Here is a 22743-nt window from a genome sequence, read left to right on the forward strand (position 1 = left end):
AAATTCAAAATACATCTTTCTGGGCCCCACTGTGTCCTACCCCAGATTTACTAAATCACCCTCCAGATACATTGCCGGGGCCTGCATAGTTTTGAGTCTCCTGGGTGATTGTGATAGGTGTCCAGGATGGGAAACTGCTCTTCTAGTTGATGAACTACTGGTGCCCTAAGGCTGCGATGTCCTCACTAATGGAAGCATCAGTGAAAACATCCAAAGGGTGATTGACGGGGCTATGTGTGCCAATCCATCCTTGGAAAAATCTGATTGTGTTGTGAAAAGAATTTGATGGCATTGACTATTGTTTGACTCAACTGAATATTTGCAACAGAGGGACACCTGGGTGGCTCAGCAGTTGAGCTCCTGCCTTCTGCCCAGGGCATGATCCTGTGGGATTGAGTCCCACTTCGGGTTCCCCCCAGGGAGCCTGCTTCTCCCTCTGCCTGTGTCTCTGCCTCTCTCTCTGTGTGTTGCTCATGAATAAATAAATAAAATCTTAAAAAAAAAAACATTTGCAACAAAACCCTTTTTATTCTACTTTAGGCTACTAAATATAGTTGACTAGGTGAAAAAAAAAATCTGAGCCATCTGCTTGCTTTATGAAGACTCTGTCTTCCTTCACTGGGGCTTTAGGTCAGATCCAGGGAACTTTAAATGCCTACTCCCATAGGCATTGGGGGCATATACAAAGAAAAATAAGACATGATGTAGCTTTAAAGAGATCACAATGTTATGAGGAAGATGGATTTATTTAAAAGTTTTAAGGTACAGTTCTTAAAAGCGTTGTCTTTTTTTTTTAAGGTTTTATTTATTTGTTCATGAGAGACACAGAAAGAGGCAGAGGCACAGGCAGAGGGAGAAGCTGGCTCTCTGCAGGGAGTCTGATGCAAGACTTGATCCCAGGACCCAGGGATCATGACCTGAGCCGAAGGCAGACGCTCAACCACTGAGCCACCCAGGTGCCCCATTACAGGCATGCCTTAATCTTAACATTGCAGATGATCTGTTTTTCATATCCAGTTTAAAAAACATTTTTTAAGAGATTTTATTTATTAGAGTGAGAGAGTGCTCATGCGCACAAGCGTGAGAGGTGGAAAGGGCAGAGGGAGAGGGAGAAGCAGACTCCCCACTGAGCAGGGAACCCAATGTGGGGCTCAATCCCAGGACCCTGGGATCAAGACCTGAGCCAAAGTCAGACACTTAACAGACTGAGCCACCAAGGTGCCTTGTACCCAGTTTTTATTCTGTTGCTTTCTGCAGATCTAATGTGAAACTTGCCCCTTCTAAGTTAATAGTCCTTATAGCCTTCAAAAACTCTTATTTTTAGTTAAAAGTAAGACCTGGAGTGTAGTAGAAAAGCACAGCTTCAAATCCAGAGCTACCACCGCTTCTGTGAGTTTGGACAAGCCACTTAGCCTGTGTGATATCTGCTTCCTCATCTGTAAAACTGTGATAGTCCCTGATAGCATTGTTGTGGGGATTAAAAAAGACACCAAGTATGTAAAAGAACCTAATGCTACGCCATGTACTTGCCCAACACCTAGTACTGTCCTTTGTCTTTTATCCCTTCATCTTTAGGGAGAAAATAACATTTTGAGACAATAGGAAATTGACTTCTTGAGCTGTATCAGCCACTGATTATATGGCCAAGAAGAAAAATTCTAATAATGGTTTGCTTGAACCAGGGTTTCTTATTAATGAAGAAACCAAATGTTGCCATTTTGGTCTAGCTAACTCTTTGTTGTGGGGGTTGTTCTGTGTACTATAGCATGTTTGGCATTATTGCTGGCCTCCATCTGCTGCTAGATGCCAGTGACAGCCCCAAGTTGTGACAGCCAGGCATCACCAAATGTCTCCCAAGAAGGGAGTGAAGCAAAATTGCCCTGGTTGAGAGGCACTATTGGTCAGAGGAGTATAAAGTAAAACCACAGTGTGGCTGCTCCATACTTAACAGAATAGTGGGAATGAAAAAGATCGAAAAGTGTTGGCCAGGATGAGGTACAACCTGAAATCCATACACCACTGGCAGGACTCTGTATTGGTACAACTGCTTTGTTGTCATTGTGTGGCAACTAAGGTGAAAAAGATAAAATGTAAAGCTGCAGAAAAAATATAAAAAGTATAAATATCTGATTTTAAGACTTTACAAAAACAATAGCAATAGCAACAGTAACAAAAAAAAAACCCAGCTATATGCTCACCAAAGACACGCACTAGCAGATTTGTAGCAAACATATTATAATAGCCCCCAAATAGAGACTGCCTAACTCAATGCCCATCAACAATAGAATGAAAGAAGTCTCCTCTGGTAGGGCGATGTAATGCTATACAGCAGTGAAAAAGAATGATTTTTCATCTGTGCATAAAAATAAGGGTAACACACTGGGTGCCTGGTGGCTCAGTTGGTTGAGCATCCGACTCTTGATTTCAGCTCAGACCATGATCTCAGGGTCATGAGATTGAGTCCTTTGATGGGCTCCATGCTCAGTGGGGAGTCTGCTTGAGATTCTTTCTCTCCCTCCCCTCTCTCTCTGCCCCTCCTCTGCTTGCATGTTCTCTCTCTCAAAGAAATAAAATCTTTTTTTTAAAAAAAGAGAAGGATAACACTCATAAAATTGAGTGAAAGAACCCAGTCACAGTACATAACATATTCTATTTACATGAAGTGATCAAACTAATTTATGCTGTGAAAGGTTAGGATATTAGTTACCTTATGCGGGTAATGACCAAAAGGGGGCACAAGGCAGGGGAGCGTTAAAATTCTCTTTTATTTTATTTTTTTATCATTTTTTAAAGATTTTATTTATTTGTTCACGAGAGAGATGGAGATAGAGGCAGAGACATAGGCAGAGGGAGAAGCAAGCTCTTTGCTGGGAGCCCAATGCGAGACTCAGTCCCAGGACCCTGGGATCACCACCTGAGCCAAAGGCAGGTGCTCAACTACTGAGCCACCCAGGCGCCCCTAAAATTCTCTTTTAAAATACCTGGTGTGGGGTCTGTTTTCTGGATGGGATCCTAACTGGTGGAATGGGTAGAAATTCTATTTCTACCCTCCAGATTCTGGAGGTAGAAAAATGCTGCATACTGAAGTACTAAAGGCTGTGGTACTGTGGGACTATCAGTTGATGTTAGCACTTCAAATGCTATATATTTTGGTACTCTTCCTCCTTTGGATTTCATCTCTGATTTTTACTGTGGAAGGCAGTTCCAGCCAGCCTTGAAGGAATACATTTATGGATGATTATGATTTGTGAGAATGTGAATATCAGAATAATATTTTATTTGTGAAAGTTCTTTGGATGGGCTTTACTGAACCTAAGTAATTTTTAGTAATGAAAACCTGTAAAATAATAATTCTGTTTGCAACAAAACATTTGCGTTGTCAAGCATATAAGGTACTAGTTGTAAAACTTACAAGATTTGGTGTTTTGCAAGAGATTTCTCCTTCCTTGGGAATGCTAATTGATTCAATTCCTTCTCCCAGTACTGATTTATTCCAGTTTAAGACTTCAGTCCTGAGATGGTAGCTAAATTTGTCACGACGATCACTTGGTAATGTATATAAATGTTGATTCACTATGTAGTGCACCTGAAACCAATATGGTATTGTACATCCACTATGCTTCAAAATATATATAAGATATAAAATAATACTTTTAAAATACTATTAATATCTTAAATTAAAAAAAATCTTAAATTCATGTCAGTAAAGATTTCCTATTCAATCATTTGATATTAATTGAATTGGTTTTGCTAGTATTTTAATTTTTACAAAGTTTAGTAATTGTTGAAAGATATTTGCTGTGAGGCTCCATGGCAGGCCAATGTGGAGTCTACTTAAAAGAAATATATTTGCTGTGACTTTTAAAAATAAATAAATTAACAGGTTTATTGTGTTTGAAATATAAGGTCTATCAGGTGAAAATGGCCCAAATTGTGGGGGTTTGCATTCTCAAAATTGTCATTACATTTTAAAACTCACCCCCAGAGGGCGCTGTTGTATTGAAAGTTTAAATCTTTGAAGCACCATTTTATGTTTTTTTTTTGAAGTACATATATTTGTGCTAAAATTCTACACTAGAGTAAGTAATCTAGTAAAACTTAATAGAAGTTGAGAGTGTTTTGGGGAACCTGGCTGGCCAAGTCTGTAGAGCATGCGACTCTCCATATTCGGGTCATTGATTGATATGAGCTTCATGTTGATTGTAGAGATTACTTAAAAATAAAATCATAAAAAAAAAAAAAAAAAAAGAAGTCGAAGGGTGTCTGGGTGCCTCAGGCAGTTAGGCCTGTGCCTTCAGTTCAGGTCATAATCCTGCCCCCTCAGCCAGGAGCCTGCTTCTCCCTTTCCCTCTGCCCTTCCCTTGCTTGCGCTCTCTCTCTCTCGCTTTTTCTCCTCTCTCTCTCAAATAAATAAATAATTTTAAAAAGTTGAATATTTTAACTTAGAAATGGTACTATTTTATAAACAAAGAAGTCAAGATAGGGCAGCCCCTGTGGCGCAGCGGTTTGGCGCCGCCTGCAGCCTGGAGTGTGACCCTGGAGACCCGGGATGGAGTCCCGCATCCGGCTCCCTGCATAGAGCCTGCTTCTCCCTCTGCCTGTGTCTCTGCCTCTCTCTCTCTCTGTGTCTATGAGTAAATAAATAAAATCTTAAAAAAAAAAAAAAGAAAGAAAAGAAATCAAGATATACAGCTCAATAGTATTTACTTTTGTGAAAAAGTTGACGGGGATCCCGGGGTGGTTCAGCAGTTTAGCGCCTGCCTTCAGCCTAAGGCCTGATCCTGGAGTCCTGGGATCGAGTCCCACATCAGGCTCCCTTGAGTGGGGCCTGCTTCTCCCTCTGCCTGTGTCTCTGCCTCTCTCTCTCTCTTCTCTCTCTTTCTCTCTCTGTCTCTTTCTCTTTCTCTCTGTCTCTCATGAATAAATAAATAAAATCTTAAAAAAAAAGTTTGCAAAATAGTATATATTTTTAATCATTCTACGGTGAGCAACTCCAAGTTAGAAAAATAAGCAATATTTTATTATATATTTAGGAATTATTTCCTCAAAAGAAAATGCAGTTAAGATAGGAAAACTGATAGATATGTAGGTTCACCTCATTGATACTGGAAGCATTTGAAAATTATTTAGTTTAGGTATCTTATTTAGTTCAGCAGCCATGTTGTTGAAGACCTTTGTGTGCAAAGCAGTCTTTATAAACTGGTGGGAGAGAGATACATATATTATCTCATAGTCTCCCTTGTTTTATATATTTTAAGATTTTATTTATTTATTCATGAGAGACACACAGAGAGGCAGAGACATAGGCAGAGGGAGAAGCAGACTCCATGCAGGAAGCCCGATGTGGGACTCGATCCTGGAACCCGGAATCACGCCCTGAGCCGAAAGCAGATGCTCAACTGCTGAGCCACCCAGGTGTCCCATCTCCCTTGTTTTAGAATTAAGTGCAGTATATCTGTTTTTTTAAAACAGATTTTATTTATTTATTAGAGAGAACATGAGTGAAGGGGTGAGACAAAAGAAGAGGGAGAATTAGACTCCCTGTTGAGCAGGGAGCCCAGTGCGCATTGGATCCCAGGACCCTGAGATTATGACCTGAGCTGACGGCAGATGCTTAACCAACTGAGCCACCTGGGCACCCCAAGTGCAGTATATCTAAAATTACAGATTATAGAGATTAATCCTAGCTAATGGGGTTCTTGAAGAAGTTGGAGTTTTAGCTAGGCTTTGAGGAGCCACAGAACTTTGCATTCTGAACAATATTTAACGGAAAAGAAAGTTTGGTTTCTTAAGTCTTTTTTCTTGACACTCAATCTAGATGTTCATTTAATCCCTTTTCTGTGCTTTCCTTCTTACAACCTTTGTCTTAGTAATTAGTATAATTAGATAAAAAAGGAAATGTGCCTTGCCCAAGAAAATGTTGTATGAACATCATCATTGTTACTCTTGCTATTGTTCATATTATACTGAGGAATGTATCTGTATATGACAGTGGATTCTAGAGATGCTTTTAAATATTGTTCTATAGCCAGCTTCTTGTTCAACTAAAACTTTAGGTCAAGGTATAGTCAAACTTACTTTCTTCCTTTGATTAGGTCTATTTTGATTATTATTCATATATTAGGTTGAAGTGATTTAAAAAAGATAAACATGTGATAAGGAGAAAACTTTAAAAGCATTAACTAAGTATCTAGCTTACATAAAATCCTGGGGAAAAGAGAACAGTTCAGTCCATTAAAGGAACTCAATAACGTTGTAGGGTTATTTATATTTCCCAGTGTCTTTGAAGAGATTATTGTTAGATTTAACATTAAAATATTCACTTCTTGGGGATCCCTGGGTGGTTCAGCGGTTTAGTGCCTGCCTTCAGCCCAGACGTGATCCTGGGGTCCCGGGATCGAGTCCCACGTCGGGCTTCCTGCATGGAGCCTGCTTCTCCCTCTGCCTGTGTCTCTGCCTGTGTCTCTCTCTCTCTGTCTCTCATGAATAAATAAATAAAACCTTTAAAAAATAAAATATGCACTTCTCGGAGTGTCTGGGTGGCTCAGGCAGTTAAGCGTCCGACTCTTGATTTCAGCTCAGGTCATGACCCCAGAGTTGTGAGATTGAGCCCAGTGTTGGGGCCTGCTTGGGATTCTCTCTCTCTCCCTCTGCACCCTCCCCGCCAAAAAAGAAAGAAAGACAGGGAGGGGGGAAGAAAGGAAGGAAAAAAGAAAAGAAAAAAGTCTCTTCTTCATACACATACCTCAATGTTTATAACAACATTATTTACAATAACCAAACTGTGGAAGTAGCCCAAGTGTCCATCAACTGATGAATAAAGAAGATATGGTGTGTATACATACATACGTACATACAGTGGGATATTATTCTACCATAAAAATGATGAAATCTTGCCATTTGCAACAACATGGATGGAGCTAGAGAGTAAGTATAATGCTAAGCAAAATCAGAGAAAGACAAATACTGTATGATTTCACTCATGTGTAGAATTTAAGAAACAAAACAAGCGAAGGAGCAAAGCAAGAAACAGTCTCAACTACAGAGAACAAACTGATGGTTACTAGAGGGCAGGTGAGTGGGGGGATGGATTAAATAGGTGATGGAGGTTAAGGGGGACACTTGTGATGAGCACCAGGTGGTGTATGGAAGCGTTGAATCACTGTATTGTACACCTGAAACTAACATTACTGTGTATCTTAAGTAACTGGAATTTAAATTTTTAACTTAAAAAATTCCCTTCTCTGCACATGCTCTAATGAGAGCTTTTTGTTTTTACAAAAGTGTCTGGAGAGTGAATTTTATCTTCTAGCATTTATCAAGCAGGTCACGGTTCTGATGTTCTGTTCTAAATTGGTAGTCAATTGTCTAGCAAACTGAATAGTTGAATCTAGTAATCAGCCTGGGGTCCTATCATCGTTTGGCCAGCATTATTCCACAGAGATGCCGAGATGCTGTCATAGTGAACATGTATGGAGCACTTATTGTGTGCAGTGGAGAGGTTTATACCAAGAACTGAAACTCTGTTTTCTTTTTCTCCAGAAGAAAGCGAGGTCTTGGGGAATTGATACTGATAAGTGAAATAATTAGTAAACAATAGAGGACAGCATGTGCATACATATCCACCTGCTCTGAAAGTTTAAAGTACAGGGAGATTCTCTTTAGTCCCTTTAGGACACATTTGAAAAAAACATCATAAGTATCTTTGAGTCTTACAAAGGTCTAAATAAATGTTTGGAATCTTTAGTTGTTAAATCTAAATCAAAAAGATATATTATGGTATTTAAAAATAAGATACATATGATCCACTGTTCATGCCTTTACCAGGGGATATTTTCTCATTATGTGCCTGCTTTTTAATAAGTGAGGAATCTCCTTCACCCTCACCTTGATTATATATGGCATATACTCTCTGTAGGTTAATTAGAAATACAGAAAAATGTCAAAAATGCCCACTACTCAAATATATAGGCACTGTTACTTTGGTATTATTTTTAAAAGATTTTATTTATTTATTCATCAGAGACACAAAGAGAGAGAAAGAGAGAGAGAGAGAGAGGCAGAGACACAGGCAGAGGGAGAAGCAGGCTCCATGCAGGGAACCTGACATGGGACTCGATCTCGGGTCTCCAGGATCACACCCTGGGCCGAAGGCAGGTGCTAAACTGCTGAGCCACCTGGGCTGCCCTATTTTGGTATTCTTTATAGTATTTTTAATACATGTGCAAACTTTTTCCCTATATATGTGTATATACTCCGTATAGAAGCAAAATTGGTGTAGTACACTATGTACACTATGTATTACTGTTATTTTTTAAATTTTAAATTTTTAATTTTAAACATTTTATTTATTCATGAGAGACACAGGGAGAGGGAGAGGCAGAGACACAGGCAGAGGGAGAAGCCAGCTCCATGCAGGGAGCCCAAAGTGGGACTCGATCCTGGGTCTCCAGATTCATGTCCTGGGCTGAAGGTGGCGCTAAACCACTAAGCCACTGAGGGTGCCCCTGTTCTATTCTATTTTGATTATATTCATTTAACACATGTAGTAGTATTATCATACAGAACATAGTATAGCCTTTCCTCATGTCATAATATTTTTTTTTAATTTTTTTTTAAGTTTTTTTAAATTTATTTATGATAGTCACAGAGAGAGAGAGAGAGAGAGAGAGACAGAGACACAGGCAGAGGGAGAAGCAGGCTCCATGCACCGGGAGCCTGATGTGGGATTCGATCCCGGGTCTCCAGGATCGTGCCCTGGGCCAAAGGCAGGCGCCAAACCGCTGTGCCACCCAGGGATCCCTCATGTCATAATAGTTTTGAAGGAATTATAATAACAATAATATTTTGTTATTAATATATTGCATTTTTTTTGTTATTGTTTTTTAGAGAGCAACAGATAGAGAGCTGAGTAGGGGGGCAGGGGAGAGGGGCAGAGGGAGAGACAGAAAGAGAGAGAGAGAGAGAGAGAGAGAGAGAGAGAGAGAGAATCAGGCTCTGCACTCAGTGTGGAGCCCAGCGCAGGGCTCAATCTCACGACCCTGAGATCATGACCTGAGCTGAAATCAAGAGTCAGACACTTACCTGACTGAGCAACTCAGGTGCTCCAATATACTGTAGTTTTAATGCAGTCTCTTTGGACTTTAAGTTTTCAAGTTTTCAGCATTATAAGTAAAAGGTTGGTAAGCATCCTCATGTAACTCTTTGATCAAACCTTAGTATTTCCTTAAGACAGAGTTCTAGAAGTAGAGTCTAGTGTGAGGAAAGGAATATGAACATTTTTGACACTACAAATAACTTGATATAAATGCCAGACTGCTTTGTGGAAAGGCATTATCTGGGGGGTGGCTCAATCCTTGAGCATCCAACTCTTGATTTCAGCTGAGGCGTGTCACGATCCCAGGGTCTTGGGAGCGAGCTCTGCATCAGGCTCTCTGCTCAGGAGTGAGAGTCTGCTTCTCTTTCTCCTTCATTGATCTCTCTCTCTCTCTCAAATAAATGGAAAAAATTCTTAAAAACAAAAAAGAGGAAAGGCATTATCTGTTAACATGTCACTAGCAGTGAACACAAATTGTACTAGGATCTCACCTTACCAGCGCATTTAATAAGATTGAAAAGTCTTTGTTGTAGTTAATTTGGCAGATGCAAAATCACTTAATTTTTTTAAAATTTGTATTTTTCTTAAAGATTATTTACTTGAGAGAGAGAGTGAGAGAGCAGGGGGAGGGGTGAACAGAGAGAGAGAAGCAGGCTTCCTGCTGAGCATGGAGTCTAACTTGGGGCTCCATCCCAGGACCCCAGGATCATGACTTGAGCTGAAATCGGATGCTTAACCTACTGAGCCACTCAGGCGCCCTAAAAATTTGAATTTATTAATAAAGTTGAATAGTTTTTCAAAAATATATTGACCATTCATTTCTTGCATTCTTTAAAAAATATTTAGATTCTTTTATTTCTTTCTACTTTTAAATGTTCTTTATAGATCAGAAACATTTATCCTTCATGGACCATAATGTATGTTACAAATATATTCTTCTGTTTGTTTTTTTTACTTGGTTTTATGGTTTTTATATGTACAAACACCTAAAACTTGTATAGTCAGTCAAAGTCTTCAATGTTTTCCTCTGTATTTTCTTTCTTTGATTTAAGGAGTTTTTTGTTTTGTTTTGTATTTTCAGCCTTAGAAAATGTTTCCCTGTTCCAGATTAGTCTGAACATATTACAGTTTTTAAAGTTTTTTCAGTAAAAATTTTATTGCATTACTTGTATCATGCTACTTATTCTTTTTTTTTTTTTAAATTTTTATTTATTTATGATAGTCACACACAGAGAGAGAGAGAGAGAGGCAGAGACATAGGAGAGGGAGAAGCAGGCTCCATGCACCGGGAGCCCGATGTGGGATTCGATCCCGGGTCTCCAGGATCGCGCCCTGGGCCAAAGGCAGGCGCCAAACCACTGCGCCACCCAGGGATCCCCATGCTACTTATTCTGTACCCACTTCTACCTCCAAAATGTTCTTTGCTTTATGTTTTAAATATCTGATAGCTCAAATTTCTTCATTGTTTTTTAAAAAAGTAAATTTCCTACTTGATTTTTTTGTGTGGATAAAATATAGAATAGTCTTTCCCATTTCTTAAAAACAATCCTGTTGGTACTTCAATTATGAATATATCATTAGCCTGTGAATGAACTTGAGAAGCATTGACATTTTCCAGGATTCAGATTTGTAAACTGAGTATGCCAACTATAACTTGAGGTGCGTTCAGAATCCAGATGAATGTTCCTCAAATGTGAGGACTTGTGGTTCCCAAAAGATGTCTACAGAAACCAATCTGGAAAACGCTAGGTATTCCAGTGTGTGCTGGGGCGGGAGGCTGGATAGAGAATATTCCTGTGAGATGTTTTAATCTTACTGATTTTAATTCACCAAATATTCACTGATGGCCTACCTAATGTGGCAGGCTTAGGCCAGACTGACCTTGAAGAAATGAAGAAGCTATAGTCCTTGCTCTTTTCTTTTCTTTTCTTTTCTTTTCTTTTCTTTTCTTTTCTTTTCTTTTCTTTTCTTTTCTTTCTTTTTTTCTTTTTTTTTTAAAGATTTTATTTATTTCTTCATGAGAGACACAGATAGGCAGAGACACAGGCAGAGGAAGAAGCAGGCTCCTCCTGGGGACCCCGATACGGGACTCCATCCCGGGACCCCAGGATCAGGACCTGAGCCGAAGGCAGATGCTCAACTGCTGAGCCACCAGGTGCCCCTGTAGTCCTTGCTCTTAAAGTCTAAACTTGGGGGCAGCCTGGGTGGCTCAGCAGTTTATCACCACCTTCAGTCCAGGGCGTGATCCCGGAGTCTCAGAATCGAGTCCCAGGATTCAGTCCCACGTCAGGCTCCCTGCATGGAGCCTGCTTCTCTATCTGCCCCCCCCCCCCCCCGCCCCGTGTCTCTCTGTGTTTCTCTATGTTTCTCTGTGTTTCTCTATGAATAAATAAATAAATCTTAAAAAAAAAAAAAAAGTCTAGACTTGGTTAGGATCGAAGCATATATCTGGAAAAATGATAGTGAGGAGCAGGGAACAAGGAGGTAGACAGACAAGAGCTATAGGACTGTCCACACAGATGATTGCCACTCAGAAACTAAGAACCACATTTTTTTTTTTTAAGATTTTATTTATTTGACAGAGAAAGAGCACAAGCAGGAGGAGTGGGAGAGAGGGAGGAGCAGGCTACCCACTGAGCAGGGATCTCAATGCAGGACTCAGTCCTGGGACCCTGGGATCATGACCTGAGCCAAAGGCAAATGCTTGACTGAGCCACCCAGGTGCCCCTGAGAACCACATTCCAAGCGACATAGCATCATTTAGGGAAAATTATGAAGTACTCATATTTTTATAACTATATTGTTTGAATATGGTTAAGTCACTTTATTTTATTTTATTTTATTTAAAAGTTTTATTTATTTATTAATGAGAGACACAGAGAGAGGCAGAGACATAGATGGAGGGAGAAGCAGGCTCCTCACAGGGAGCCCGATGTGAGACTCCATCCCAGGTCCCCAGGATCATGACCTGAGCCAAAGGTAGATGCTCAACCACTGAGCCACCCAGGCGCCCCTAAATCACTATATTTTTAAAAACAGAACTCTTTCTTCCTCAAAATAAGTATATAAAATGAAGTATCTTAAGGGAGGTAATTTTTTTTTCCCTCTTGGATAAAAGCAATGGTTTTCAACCTTGATTGCTTATTAAAATCACCTGGGACTCTTTTAAAAATGATACTGATCCTGGGTCCCACCTCCTCAGGTTAGTTTGGGCTGCTACCTCAGCATCAGGATTTTTTTAAACGTCTGCATTGATTTTTATGTGCAGCCAACTTTCTCCCATAGGGACATGTTAATGAGTCATCGTGTTTTCTGTTTGAGATCTTATGTCAAAGAACAGCAGAGTAATTGTACTCCAAAACTACCATTTGAATTTGAATGTGGTGCTTAAAGATATTAAGATTGTTTGAAATGCAATAATCTAGTGTATTGTGGATGCTATTAGAGCTTTCTTCTGACCTTCCCTGCCAAATACCATTATTTTAATTATAATTGATGATATATATATATATATATATATATCTTTCTGTACAGCTTATTCAGTATCTAGAATATGTAACCCAATGTTAATAGATACCCTTATAAATGAAAGCTTGTGAAATCTTGATTTTTCTGTTGCCTACTTCACCCGCTGCTATCCAGTGATAGCAGTAGTATTGGGTGTTTTGTTAATCTTCTAATAAGATTTGATTAGAACAATTTGCTGTGAACATCTGTCATCCAAAATGCAACTACTGATGGATTTTAAAAATCCCCTGAAATTATTTATTCAGCTCTGTAGAATATTAAAATTTCAGGTCTTGATCTACAGTATGACACTCCTTGATATTTTCTAAATCTCCAAATAGCATATATTCATATCAATACACAGACACTTCCTGTGGTGAATTATTAGTCAATTTATGGTGCCAAAAGCTAGCTACAGCCTGCTAAGATAAAACAATTTCCTCCCTCTGTTTGCTAGTGTGCTCTTTGTGCGCTTAAAGGCTCTGGACATTCAGTGATGTACTCATCAGTAAACAGCTTTTGGGTACCTACTTGTACTAGATACTGGAGATACGAAGTTTAAGGGTTTTATTTTTTATTTTTTTATTTTTATTTTTTAAAGATTTATTTATTTATTTATGATAGAGAGAGAGAGAGAGAGGCAGAGACACAGGAGGAGGGAGAAGCAGGCTTCATGCCAGGAGCCCGATGTGGGACTCGAACCCGGGACTCCAGGATCGCACCCTGGGCCAAAAAGGCAGGTGCTAAACTGCTGAGCCACCCAGGATCCCCAGTTTAACAGTATAGGAACAGCATAGCAACATGCTACTGGCCCCTAATAAATAGATGAAACAGCTTTCATATGTGCCGAATGAAAATGCCTTTATTCTCCTCATGACCCGTCATTTCAAATAGGCTTTTGGTCTTCCTTGCTTAAACCACTTTCTCTGTTTTCTCTTTTTTCTCTCTTTCCCTCCTTTTTTTCTTTAAGGAAAATTATTAGGGGAAAAAATACCCTAAAAGTAGTTTTACCAACTATTTTGGGGTCCTGGGTCAGTCATTTAATCCCTCTGAGCCTCAGTTTTCTCTGCTGTAAAAAAGTGATACCAAAAAAAAAAAAAAAAAAGTGATACCATCTCCGCCCGGTTCATGTCATGAGGAGCAGGAGAGAAGTTCTATGTAACATTCAGATCAAAATTTGAAACATACAGCCCGAAGTGTAGAAGTGTAAAAGGACATCGTAAACCAATTTTTAAAAGAAACAAAAAACCTTCCAAATAACGCATGGTATATGTACCACGGCAAACGCAGCAGCCTGGGTTCCCGAATCCCCACAGTGAAGACCCAGCCAAGGTTAAATTCTGTGGAAGTTTGCTTCCATGATGGATTTTTTTTTTTTTTACTTTTTTACTCAGCTCCCGAAAAAGAAACTTCCTGGGTTTTCTCTCCCTCCTAGGGTTCTTGCAGTGGCAGGGCTGCTTCCTGTCCAGAGCAGCTCTGCCCCGGCCCCTCTGTTCAGACTCTCCACCTCCTCTTTCTCTTTCTTTCAAGCACTTAATGCATTTAGAGACTGATCTTGTGCAGAAAATATCCCTGACATTTGAGGAGCTGCGGGGCGCAGTGAGCATGCTCCGTGGCCCTCGGCGGGGAGAGGAAGCTCGCTCGCATTCGAGTCATACCGAGCATAGCCAGCATGTCAGCGCGGTTCCCTTGCAGCGGGCTGTGAGGAGGGCGAGCGCGGCTTTGTCCGAGGAAATGTGCTTCGTGGTCTTCGTCTTCACCCCTTTTCTACTGCGAAGAAAGACCTGCAAAGACTTCCGAAACGGTTTTTAAGTGCTCCATCGAGGATACAAAACCTATACTGTCTACAAATAAACCCTCCAAGGGTTTCCGTGTGACTTTGATTTTTTTGGTGGCGTGTTTTTGTTTTCTCTTTTCTTTCTTTCTTTCTTTCTTTTTTTTTTTTTTTACTTTTACATACTTTGTTTTGATCGTCTGAGGCTGGGCCTCGCTGTCTTTGTGAAGTTTGAGAAGAGCCAGGAGCTACTCAGTAATAATTGATTTTTGAAACCTACTCTTTGGGGGCGGAAAGCAAAGAGCTGGTTTTCTGTGCTAGCCCAATAAATGCTATTTATGAAGATGGACCTGTTGAACTACCAGTACTTGGACAAGATGAACAACAATATCGGCATTCTGTGCTACGAAGGTAGAGGTTCTGTTCTAGAAATTGCTCTCCTATTGCTTTTGTTAAGGCCACTCCTCCTTTAGGGTTCTGAATGCCTTCTGTGTATTTTGCTCTCTTTCTTGGGATTTTAGGGTGCTTTGAAAGGCGAGTATTTATTATGCACTATTTTCAATACAAAGTTTGCTGTTTCTCTCTTAGCTTTCAGGGTTACAGTGGGGGAGGGAAGGCAGTGAAATATAAACTGTTAAAAGTTTCCCTTTTGCTTGCAACATTAACTCTTCAAAATTTTTAACTCTTGATAATATGATTATTTTTGTTTTCTGCTGGTGCTCTCTTTAGAGGAAGAACTTCTAGGACCAGGAAAAGTTAAACGAGTTGGTCACCTCCCCACCCCCCGCTCTGATACTTATTTTAAACATACACTATCTACAGTATTCATGTTGTATTCCAGTCAGTGCTTTGGATTTTCATGTAGAGGGGAACAGAAAGTTACAGTGAGTTTTTGTTTTCAGGAGCTATTGTCCCAAACAATGAAGAATTTTTCTATTCAGTTTGGGGGACTGGAAGGGCACCCATGTCACAAAGCACAGACTGGCTCTTTGTCTGATTTCCCATTTCCTGTACTGCTCTAGAGAGTTCTGACATTGAAGGATGTTCCCTCCACACTCCGGTCCCTTGTGGAAGTGATTGCACAACACACCAACCAGAAAGCTAAATTGAAAGAGAGAAAGAAAGAAAGAAACCTACTCAGAATTCTTCTTGTTTATCACCTCCTGCTAAACTGTGAGGTGTTTCCCCACCGCCTTGTAGCATTTCAAGCTGCCCCTGTTGGTAGGAAGAAGAGAAAAAGCGATTTCTTGATCTGTTGGAACATTATCTACGTGCAATTTGAAAAAGTGGAAATGGCCTGGGTTTGAGTGGCCGGAGAGGCATCTGCGGGGGAATTCAGCTTGGCAGGAGGGGCGTTTTTTGTTGTAACCAAATACAAATCGAGGAGGAGACATCTCCTTTCTGATTCAGTAGGAGTTTCCATGTTTTCCCTTAATAGTGAACTGAACGTTTCTTTTGAAAAAGAAAACATTGAGGAAACTTGTATTTTTCATGTAAAATTTCAGGCCTGTTACCTAGTCAGTTGAAAACTTACCCTTTCCCCTTCAAGGAACATAAAATCTCATTCATACTGTTTTTTATTTCACTCAGGATAAGGATCTCATACTTAAAATTTTTTCTAAAAAGTTATACGTATTTAAACTCCTGCTTGTTCCACTAATGAGAATTTTGGTGTTTGCTTTCTTTGAATCTGCTGTTTTTAACTATCGTGTTACTTCTGAAATCACTCATTTTAAAAAAGGCAGACTTCTTCAGGGTGGTGGAAGTAGCGAGTGACTGGGCTCATTTCTTGTGAAATTAATATACTGCAGTTTTTAAAAACATTTTTTTTTCAGTGATCAAGAAATCACAAAGTCTTAAGGCAATATCTGGTGGCTTGTCTTTGTCATTGTGTAATATGATATTCTCAAACCAAACCAAAACAAAATAAAACATAACGATCCGCTTAAGAGAGGGATAGAGGGATTGCTAGGAAATTGATACCACATTACTTTTTTATGTCTTTAGTTGGGGGTGGTGAGGAAAGGCTTACGGAAAGCTCCACCAGGTTGATTTGTTGTTCTGTAGTCTGTAATATACTTGAGAGTAGTCTGCTTGAAGCTTCCCTCTTTTGGGGGGAGGAAGAAACTTTGATTTTGAAAGTTGAGTAGATATGTAGGATGATTTGCTATAGTTTGTTTGGTTTAAACATCTGCTGCTATTTTCCTTACTACGAAAGTTAACGTTATATTAACACCAAAATAAATACACAGGAAATGAAGAAAAGCACAGCAAAACTTGAGTGGTGTTTTTAGTGGGTTGTTTATGTACTGGTGGTTTTCTTAGTATAAATACTGCACACATCTGCTCTGAACTCAAAAGGGTGTTTTGAGGATGGGCATAAATCTCAGATGGGAATTTTTTTTTTTTTTGGTAAGAAAAGTTGGAATCATTGCTATTTCTTTAAATCCAGTACTTTGGAAATATTCATATTAAACATAGCCGCTCACCAGCATTCCAGGGAAGTTATTTGGAAAATGGAATGTACAGTTGGTGTAGGCAGCATTTGATTTCATTTACGGCACAGGCAGGTTTTACATCTCTTAAGAATAAGGGGCAATTTAATTTTCTGAGGTTTTAGTTTTAAAAATTAAGATGCGGATGGTTATTCTTATTCTCTAGGTTATACCAAATTCCTTAGTTGTATTGTACACTGCCGTACTCTGCAAAATAAACCATGTGTCTGCACTGTCATTTCTTCAGCTTCTGTGGCAACATATACACAAATAGATCATTTTTAGCCAATTATTTTGTAGCATGCAGGGCCTTCCTAAAGTCCTACAGTTAGATGACTCTAAATGGCTCAAATATGGACACTGCTTGGTGACTGCTGTCTGGCACCTGACTTTCACCATAGTAGCCTGGAAGCATAATTGAAGAAGAAAATAAAGGAAAAAATTAACTTCAGATAGGTTTGGGGTGAGACCCATTGGATAGGAGAAGGAGAGGATTGGCAAAGGGCAGAAAGAATCTGGCTAATTTCTGGAAACCAATTACCTTCATTGGTAATGAACAAATTAGTAGAACTCTGCTTGTGTTAATGAGTCTGTTCAAAAACCTTATGGTTTATTACCACACTCAACAGTTTACCAGCTAATCACTCATGATCCTACTGAATGTTCAAGTTATACCCACTTGAACCCCAATTTTGCCTGTATCTCCATGAAAAGGTCATAGGCTAACCTCGGCCTTCAATTTTCCCCAGTGAATTCCTGAGAATATTCCACTAGTAGATTGGAAGCCTCATGAAGGCAGGGCATTTTTTCTTGGTCACCACTGTATCCTGGCGTCCTGACACAGTGCCTGATTTGGCTCCCAGGAAGTAGCTGACTCAAAAAAAAAAAAAAAAAAAATCCATGAAATCTCTCCAGTGGCAGCATAGTCACTATTGTATAATTTAGTACTTTGTTATATATATCTTGTATTCCTTATCTAATTATTGCAGAGCTGTACAGGGCCTTAGGTATATCTTAGACATTTGACTTTTTTTTTGGCCAGGGAAACTGAGGCCCAGAGAGTTAAATTGTTCAAGTTTATTCAGAAAGTTTGTAGCAGAAATGAGTTGTTGTGAGGGCTCAGTGGTTTCGATTAGTCTCTGCTTTTTCTGTAGCATTACTGCCTCTCCACAATCATTTTATGTCTTGTCTCCTTAATTATTAGCTCCTTGATGATAGGGACCGGCTCTGTAGTGCAGACCCTTCCAGCTCCCAGCATGGGGATGACATCTTAGATTACGAGTGCATGGTGAGCCTGTCCTGGAGTCCTCATTGCTTTGAAGCCAGTTGCTGGCCTAGGTTCCCAGGCTGTTGTGATGTCAGGAAAGAGAGTAATGAGAACTGTAGGTGACCAGCCTTGTTGGAATTCGTTCTCCCTGCTGCTCTGGCACTTAGAGATTTTCTTTACTTTTTTTCTGATTGTGCAGAGGAGGAGGCCCTGGGTAATGCCAGTTCACAAAGAGTGTTTTCCCAAGGGAGTAGAGAACTGGTTAGACCATTGATTTTTCTCAAGATGGCTGATGGTTATATTTACATAATTACGTGGTGCTGAAAACATAGGTCCTAATAAATGTGCTCATGGTTGGCTATGGCTTTAAGCTGCTGTTAGTGATACTTTAATTATGGGTTAAGAGCCATTAGTGTGTAATTTGGTAGAAGAATTCTCCCCTTTTAATTTAATAGTGCGATTTATATTGGGAGAAAGTAAGAATAAATTGCATATTGTGATCATCTGAAAGCTTAAGAGTGGAGTATTCTAAGTTCCTCACATTTTGAGCTCTTCATTGTTTTAGAACATAATTATCACTTATTTCATCACAGGCTACACTTAAATTAATTTTCTGGAATTGAAAGGAAAATGCACACGAGTTGTTGAGTGAGACTGTGCCAGAGATAGGAGCAAGGTTGGGTGACGGATTTCTTTTGTTTTCTGCCAGTCTAACTAGCAGCAGTTTAGCATTCTTTGTCTAATGAGTTCAGAGGCATCAGGAAACTTAGAGTACTGGGTACTATTAAGGTGAAAAGGCCACAGAGCAGAGCCATTTGAGACCGCCTATGTTCCCCAGCCCTGCATATCAAGTGACCAGCTCTTGATCCAGGGATGTATTCTGAAGTAGAACATCTGCAACTGTTTTGCTGTGGAAATTCATTTTACTTCAGCATTTTATTTGCAGGAGAGGGTCCAGAGTGAGGAGAGGGAGAGGGACAGAAGAGAGGTAAAGGGGAGGGGAGAGGGGAAGAGAGGGATGGGGACGGGGAGGCAGGGAGGGGAGGGGGGAGCCCAGAGAGGGGGAGAGGGGAAGGGGGGAGGAGGCGGCCGAGAGGAGCCTGATGAGTAAAACATGCCCAGGTGAGCCCAAGAGATCTCCTGCAAGAGATCTGGCCAGTTTGTATTTCTTCTAATTACAGTTTGTGAAGGGAAGGTGTGATTATATCCTCCTTCCTTCCAGCTCCCCACCCTTGTTTCTCTCCTGTCCTCTGGAAGGATTATTTTACTTGGCTGTTTATCTCTTGGAGCCTACACATGGCTTTGTTTTGGAAGGCAGATTTCTCTTCCTTCCTTCCTCCTTCCCTTCCCTATTGTCTGCATGGCCTTCTATTCCTAGGGTGTTGCGATTTGTTGCTGTAAGGATTTTTTTAAACACACCATAAGATACAAAAAAAAAAAAAAAAAAAAAACCCCCCCCCCAGCATGTGAGAAGATTCAAAACCTCTCAATATAGCCTCTCAATATAGCCTTGTTCTGCTCAATTGTTGCAGAAAACTTGGTTTTGTCTGAAGAAATTAGATCCAGACTTAGCACGTCTGCATGTATACAGATATATAAAACTAGTCTTACCAGGGATTGTTTCTGGTTATATCTGTTTTATCTCCGTATCTGAACATTTATTCAATGACTGTTCATGTAAATGGCATTTCTGTTTTGCATATTGAGCTCATTGGAAGTATTCTCTAGCCTTGCTGATCAACATCAGTTTGTCCTACAGACTAGTCCCTCTCCCTCATGGTTTTTTTTTTTTTAAGATTTTATTTTTAAGTAAACTCTACACTCAGGGTGGGGCTCAAACCTAAAATCTGGAGATCAAGAGTTGCACGCTCCACTGACTGAACCAGCCAGACGCCCAATCCCTCTTTTATTTCTTAATGAACTCCTATCAACCACCCCACCCCCACCCCCCAGCCTGAAAAATGATTTTATTTTCTCCATTTGGTCTCTTTTTGCTTTCCAGAATGTTACATGTTCTGCTAAGTTCTAAGGAATCATTTCCATCCATTTGCTTTGTTATCTTGCCTTCTTTTCTGCACTTTCCCCTCCTTTTTTAAAAGAATGGTATAGATTGGTACATTATTGGGGTATTACAGAATATGTTTAAATCCTAACAATGTGAATTACTACTAGTTGAAAGAATGCATATTTACCCTCAATAAAGTAGATAATTTATTCTTCAAGTTATCTTTAATTTGTTGCTAATTTATATGATCTTTCTGAACTCTTACTATTTTGTTTACAAAGAAGTCTGTAAGGTGCATCTGGGTGGCTTAGTCAGTTAACCATTTGCCTTTGGCTGAGGTCATGGTCCCAGGGTCCTGGGATCGAGCCCCATGTCAAGCTCCCTGCTCTGTGGGGAGTCCACTTCTCCCTCTACCTCTGTCCTTCCCCTCTACTATGTTCCTCTCTCTCTCTCATAAATAAATAAACAAACAAACAAAAATAAATAAATAAAATTTTAAGTTTTAAAAAAATTTTAAATTTTTAAAAAAAGAAGTCTGTAAACATAACAAACAAATATATCAGTAAATGATCACAGAAAACTCAATCCAGTCCTTTTCCCACCCAGTATCCATTCTCTTAAACGTATATAGAATGCCTGTGTTCTTCTGGAGTGTATTAAGTCTGGGGTCGTCCCTCTGTCTCTTAACATTTTTTATTATGAAATATGTCATGTGTACATAAACATGCATAAAACATATGTGTGGTTTAAAAACGAACAACCTTATAATCACCACCAGGTCAGGAAATAATAAATCACCTCCTTCAACTGTTCTTTCCTTTTCAAATTCCTCCTCTCCCCAAGAGGTCATCATAATTGTAACATGTCTGTTGTTTATACCTTTACTATCTGTGTGCACTTCTAAATAAATTAGTTTTGTCTGTTTTTCCTTTTTCTTTTTTTGAGCCCTATACTGAAATTATTTTCTGTGCCCTCTTTTGTGTCTTGCTTATGAGGTTTTTTTGTAGTGGAGATGTCTTTTCCATATGAAGCCAGCTTATCTTCAAGTGTGGGAAATCTTGGCTGTGGAATATGTGTGGACGCCCCAGCATCCTTCTCATTCACTTGCTGCTCACTGTCTGCTAAACATAGTTGGTGACCCTTTGGTCTGAACTTTTTTTTTTCAGCCTGTGTTTTGTTCACAGTCTACCTCACCTGTTAAAAGCCTTCTACCATCCATGCTGTAATGGGAAATTGTATGTGTGAGAATTTCTGCACGGTTTTGGAGAGTGCAAAGTGGGGGACGCTTGAGGAGATACATAGCTTAATTAGGATCTGAACAACGACTTTCGTTCTGCATTAATAAGCAATTTGCTTAAAGGCTGAGACTTGTTACAAGTCAACTTTGTTACAGTGCCAGATTTCTTTGGATGTTAATCCAGGGACTTTTAGATACACAGAAAAAGCTTAAGTTGTTCCAGTATTCAAACAATACTCTACATTGTAGAGAGATGGCTGTCCGAGGGCAACAAAGATCTGAAACAATAGTCTGCATTATGCACCATCTAACTTTATGAATGAGAAAGAATCATCCATATGTATTGCTCCTGATTTTTTATTTTATATCTGTTTTGCATGAAAATAGTTGCCTGTTAATTGTTCTTGGCTAATGATTCGATTTTAATAGAGTGAATTCCAGAATTTAATGATTTGTTGCAGATCCATTCTGCCAAGCAATTTAGCAAAGTTGTTTACACTACCCCAAATCCAGCTGGACAGAGTGAGCCTGTGCTTCTTCCCTGATAACAGTTGAGGGAGTGATGAGTGCAAATTTCTGGACATCCCCCCCCCCCCCCCTTTTGAAAACAAACATGTCTTCCATTATGTGGCAGCACTATTAACGTGGCAAGGGATTAATTTAAAATTTTATTTTAATGTCAGCAGCTTTTTCAGGTACCCATTTTCTCTCATTCTTACTCTGTGTGTCCTCTTAAGTGATTGTTTTTTTTTCTGATGAGTAATTGATAAACTATTGGCTGACCCCACAGGGAACTCTTGTTTTATTTCCCTGCTGAAAGTTTTGACCTCTTTGCCAGTCTTTAAAATCACCCATTAGAGGGCTTTGAGCAGCTTTATTAAAGGAATATGCAATAGCAGCTGTATCAGGCTCTAAGTTCTATTGAGCAGAGAGCAAAAGAAATGAAAAACAGTAGCCATTCTCAGGATAAAACCCATAAAAAGTTTTCTAGCACCGTTTTTACTGAATTCAAAATTGGGAACAATTACCACTGCTTTCTGGAGATCACGATGGGAGCCCTTATTCTCTGAGAGGCCATATACCAGTAAAAGATGACTGATGTTGGTAGGAGGGAGGTGGAGTGGAGTTCTAGAACAAACAGCAGACCTCAAACGTGGCTCTTGGTATCCAGCAATAAATGTGATACACATACATACTGTGCTTGGTTCTGTATTTTGTTCAACACAGAGGGGGAGAGGGCCTTCTCAGAGAGCTGGAAGAGAGCTTATGTATCCTTTAAGGAGAAAATAGAACCACCACATCTTGTTTTTTCCATCTGCAGATTCTTCCAAATCCAAATCCTTTTTTAAAAAAATTTTTAT

The 22743-nt window shown here is 39.6% G+C and overlaps 1 protein-coding gene across 7 annotated transcripts in view; it reads left to right on the forward strand.

The window, feature by feature from the left end:
- The window catches only part of VGLL4 (vestigial like family member 4), a 163491-nt gene that overhangs the window by 65316 nt on the left and 75432 nt on the right, over positions 1-22743 (forward strand). The window contains exon 1 of one of the 7 annotated variants that reach the window (XM_025449709.3): positions 13079-14789. The exons of 5 other annotated variants lie outside the window; for them this stretch is intronic. In XM_025449709.3, the coding sequence (XP_025305494.1) occupies positions 14708-14789 (82 nt within the window). In that variant the 5' untranslated portion in view covers positions 13079-14707. Of the gene's footprint in view, positions 1-13078; positions 14790-19109; positions 19129-22743 lie in introns of those variants that run through there. One more of the 7 variants, XM_035702660.2, reaches the window with a different exon arrangement.

The sequence above is a fragment of the Canis lupus genome, chromosome 20 (genome assembly GCF_003254725.2).
Source record: "Canis lupus dingo isolate Sandy chromosome 20, ASM325472v2, whole genome shotgun sequence".
NCBI lineage: Eukaryota > Metazoa > Chordata > Mammalia > Carnivora > Canidae > Canis > Canis lupus.